The sequence below is a fragment of the Thalia democratica genome, chromosome 8, assembly GCF_965202585.1.
Source record: "Thalia democratica chromosome 8, ktThaDemo2.hap1.1, whole genome shotgun sequence".
Taxonomy (NCBI): Eukaryota; Metazoa; Chordata; class Thaliacea; order Salpida; family Salpidae; genus Thalia; species Thalia democratica.
Genome location: NC_139172.1, coordinates 28,479,000 through 28,483,268, shown reverse-complemented (window position 1 = coordinate 28,483,268; position 4,269 = coordinate 28,479,000). Strand labels below are relative to the sequence as shown.

The following is a 4,269-nucleotide window of genomic DNA, read 5'->3' as shown; positions in this document are numbered from 1 at the left end:
TTTTTATTAATTTTATTCTCTAACAATTAAATGAAAAAGCATATGTTATTTTTTTTTAAAACAGAAGATTAATTTAAAACACTTGTTAGGTAATAAAAACTTTAAAAATTCTTAATTTTATTATTGAATATATATTGAGTAAATAGTTTTAATAAAATATAATTTAATTTTAATTGATTAAACCATTGTTTAAAATAACTTTTTATTTTATAATTAATAAAAACATAAATAAATATATATACATATTAATAGAAAACAATGCTAGTTATTTTCTACAAGAACTGTTTGTTTAAACATTAGTTTACAATTATGTTTTGTAGTTTATACAGAATAAGTTTTAAATTCTTAATATTTATCAACAATAGTTATGACCTTAATAAAAACTCTCAATTCATAGCTTATAAAAATATTTTTGCTGAAGGCTTTTAAAACCCTCAAGTGGTATTCTATCGTACAGATAACAAAGTGATAGTAAATAAGTTTTGAGCTTGTAAGAAAATTTAGGACTAAACATGATTGAGCGGAACATTACGAATGAGCTGTGTGAAAGCCGTATCAAGTTGTTGAGGGCTAAACTATTTGTGATAAAATTCCACCAAAACTACGTCTATAATTTTTTTAGAAGTTTGCAATATATTTTCTGATAACAGAACAGGTGCACTTAAACAAGAAATTAGCAAACTTTTCAGTTAAAATGCAATCAATTCAATTAGAGTTAACAATTTAGATGTTGTAGAACATTAATTTTATATAATGTTACATAAGTACTAGGGGAAAATTGAATACATTAGAAGCGTATTCCTTATATTATTCAAACATAATTTTATTAAGCTTTTAACATTCTCAAGTGCCAGTAAAAGGCTTATGTTTTTTTACTATACAATATGTGAAAAATACTTGATCAGGAAATCTATACCATTTAAAGAAAAAATACAAAATTTTGATTAGGCTTTTAGCTTAAAATGTTTTTATTTGATTATTGAACCTTACTAAAACTTAAAAAATTTTCAATTGAGCACATGGGGTTGAAAATTGATAATAAATTACAAATAAATTTAAGAAAACTAACTTACATAACTAGACCTTATAACTACTTCGAAGATTTCTTGTAGTTTTAAGTTACTTGTAACAAATTACAAATAGTTTGGAAACAGATTTAATACTTTCATAATATTTTTAATTTCATTTGGAATTTTAGCTTATTTACATATCAAACATTACCAGCTTAATTTATATACTTTATTAAGAACCAGTACGACAAAAAACGTCAAATCAAAACACTTTTAAATTATGAACTATGGCATTCACTTTTATACAGTTGTTAGTAAAGAAAACAAATAATTTTTAACCTATTAACTTCATTAAGTTAAGTTCTGTATTTAATTTTTTTTTTTTATAAAAAAAGTGACAACACATCACACAACGAAAAAAGTTCAATTCTGCGGAAGTTTCGTTTATGATGCGCTTCGCAAGCCGCATTTCATTGTGCAAGATTGTCACTCTCTTCGCGTGGATGGCGCACAAGTTGGCGTCCTCGAACATGGAAATCCGGTAAGCTTCGGCCGCCGTCTGCAACGCTGCAATGGCCGCGCTCTGGAACCGCAGGTCGGCCTTGAAGTCCTGGGCAACTTCCTTGACGAGGCGCTGGAAGGGCAGCTTTCGGATGAGCAGGTCGGTGGACTTCTGGTACTTGCGGATCTCTCGGAGGGCCACGGTTCCGGGGCGGTAACGGTGAGGCTTCTTCATGCCTGGCTGAATGAACCTGTAAGCCTTGGCGGCGTTTCTTCTCGCGAGAACTTTTTCTCCGGTTGATTTTCCGTCAGCGGGTTTCTTTGTGCGGGCCATTTCAAACTGAAATAATATTTAAATTAAGTATTCTGCAATTAAGTCACTAACATAGTAAAAAAATTTTAACTAAATAGTGCTATTTTTACTTAACTTAAGAAAGTTAATTTATTAAAATGTAAAAAATATGAAAAATTAAATACTTAAAAGTTTTATGAGAAAAAGTAACTATTTAAGTACTATTAAACTTTATATTTAGTCACTAAAAACATACTGACTTAGAAAAATAATTAAATTTTAGTCTTTAGCCACAAACTTTTATTAGCTATTTTTTTAAAGTTTTTTAAAAACTAAATCATGGTCGTATTAATATTATTTTAGGCATAAGAAATTATATATAAAAACTAAAAATAACAAATAAGAATACATAATAGCTTACCTTGTGTATCCACTAATATTTTCAAATAAACTCGTGACTCAATATAATTTGACTTTTTTTTTTGTAAATTAAAATTAAGAATAATTTTATAATTAGCAAAAGCGAAACAAACAAAAAGTTTTACTTATAATGTATTTATAAAGTAGTATAAACGATAAAATGTTTTAATTGTTAAAAATATTATTATACTTATCTAAAATACCAATCTCATTAGCATTACTTGCTTTAACTTCCATAAAAATTGTATTAGATGACTTAAATATTAGTTGTGCTTTAGTGCTTTTAACTCTTTTAAAAATGTAGGTTCTTTGAAACGGTTGTTGTAATGAGAGTTTAAGACATGCAGCATTAAAAACATTAAAGTCAACGTAAGCCATGGTTTTTTTCAAAGATGACTCATTAGAGTAAAAAACTTACTTTTTATACATATCAAGCTTCATTAATGTTATATGCGTTATCAATAATTGTTGAAGAATTTGGCTTTTTTTAAATTCATAATTTAAACAATTTTATTAAGTTTTATCAGAACTTAAATTTAAATTTTTTCACCATAAGTTATCTTTACAATTTTTGTAGCTACTTTAATTGAGTTTATTTAAAATGTTACAGATAACTAATTATTTGATTTTAGAAACTGTTTTGTTTTATGTAACTATATAAACTTTTAATTTTAGAAATATTGTTGTATAGTTTAATTTTTATTTAAAAGTATTATTAAAAGCTTGGATTTTCAAAAGCTATAATATGTATGTTTTTCACTTATATGATATACAAAAGAGTTACTAAAGTTAGCAAAAAAAACAAAAACAATGTTTTTACTATGTAATTTTTTACCTAATTAAATAAGTCCTTTGTTGGTTTTCCGAAAAACAAAATTTTTTAAACATTGAGCTGTTTATAAATTTTGCTTTTAATGCAAATATTTATTTTATTTATTATCTCTATTTTATCTAATTTTTCATCTCTGTATATATCGTTTCGACAGTTTTTTTTTTAACTAAAAAAGTTTAATAATTTTCCATGCTTAATTATATTGTTCGTTTTAAGTATAAATGCTTTTACTATATTTTTTTTATCCTTTTTTGTAGTTTTATTTTCTTAAAGTAATAATATATCTATTTATGCTTATACTAAAAAAAATGTTTATCTAGTGTAACTTTAATTTTTTAAATATGCAAAAAAGCATATTTTAATTTAAGTAATCTTTTTTATGTCAATTTTATATAAAATAATATTTATTTAGATATTTGGACCTTACAAAACAACATACCAAATTAGTCTTAATAGTAAAAATTACATAAAGTCTAGTGTAAAGAGATATAAAAAAAACTTAAAAGTATGCCAATTTATAACTGATAATTACATTTAACTTTATTAACCTAACACGCATTGGTTATCATGCTGATAAAGTACTTTCGATAATGAACTTTCATATTAGACAGAAGTTAGCTTATTTAAAACATTAAACACTTTCGTGAAAAATCTATCTTTCGCGCTCAGTAGAGCGAAGTATCTGTTGGCTAAACACCAAGCCTTCCAAATAGTTTAATTAAATTTGTTTTATTTCACATTCTTTTTTTTTTCCTTTTATCAATTTTTTATCTAGGAAATGGTCAAGGCAAATGATAGTATAATATACATCATTTTGATTTGGGGCCAAATCATAAAAGATATTAACATTATTTATAAAATAAACATTTAAGAGTTTAAATAAAATGCAAAATAAGGGAAAAAAAAAAAAAAAATATTTATTTTTGGTTCTAAAACAATAATAATGAAAAAAAATAAAAAAAAACATTTATTTTTGGAGGGACCCCATGAAATAATTTTAACCCCAAACTAAATATTTTTTTTTTAATTAAAGACAAAGGTGCGTTCTCTAAAAAAAAAAAAAAAAATAGATAGCGTCTAAGATAAGGAAAATAATTGACATTAAAGTTTTATGTTTTTTGAAAAATTAATAAATTTGCCTATAAAATTAACTTTATGCTCGTTACTTAAACTACATATTATGGTGTTTACAACGAAAAATAAAAAGGTCATAA

General features: G+C 24.7%; 1 protein-coding gene across 1 annotated transcript; it reads right to left on the bottom strand.

Annotated features, from left to right (window-relative positions):
- Positions 1–528: 528 nt before the first annotated feature.
- Positions 529–1,845, bottom strand: LOC145843110 (histone H3-like). Its single transcript, XM_082950573.1, has 2 exons — positions 1,422–1,845; positions 529–539 (listed from the first exon to the last, which is right to left on the bottom strand). The coding sequence occupies exons 1-2, from the start codon at positions 1,843–1,845 to the stop codon at positions 529–531; spliced, it is 435 nt and encodes a 144-aa protein (XP_082806699.1).
- Between the last annotated feature and the right edge of the window lie 2,424 nt (positions 1,846–4,269).

Bases quoted from the DNA above. Each gene is read 5' to 3' on its own strand.
- LOC145843110 (XM_082950573.1), bottom strand. From the start codon at position 1,845: ATGGCCCGCACAAAGAAACCCGCTGACGGAAAATCAACCGGAGAAAAA.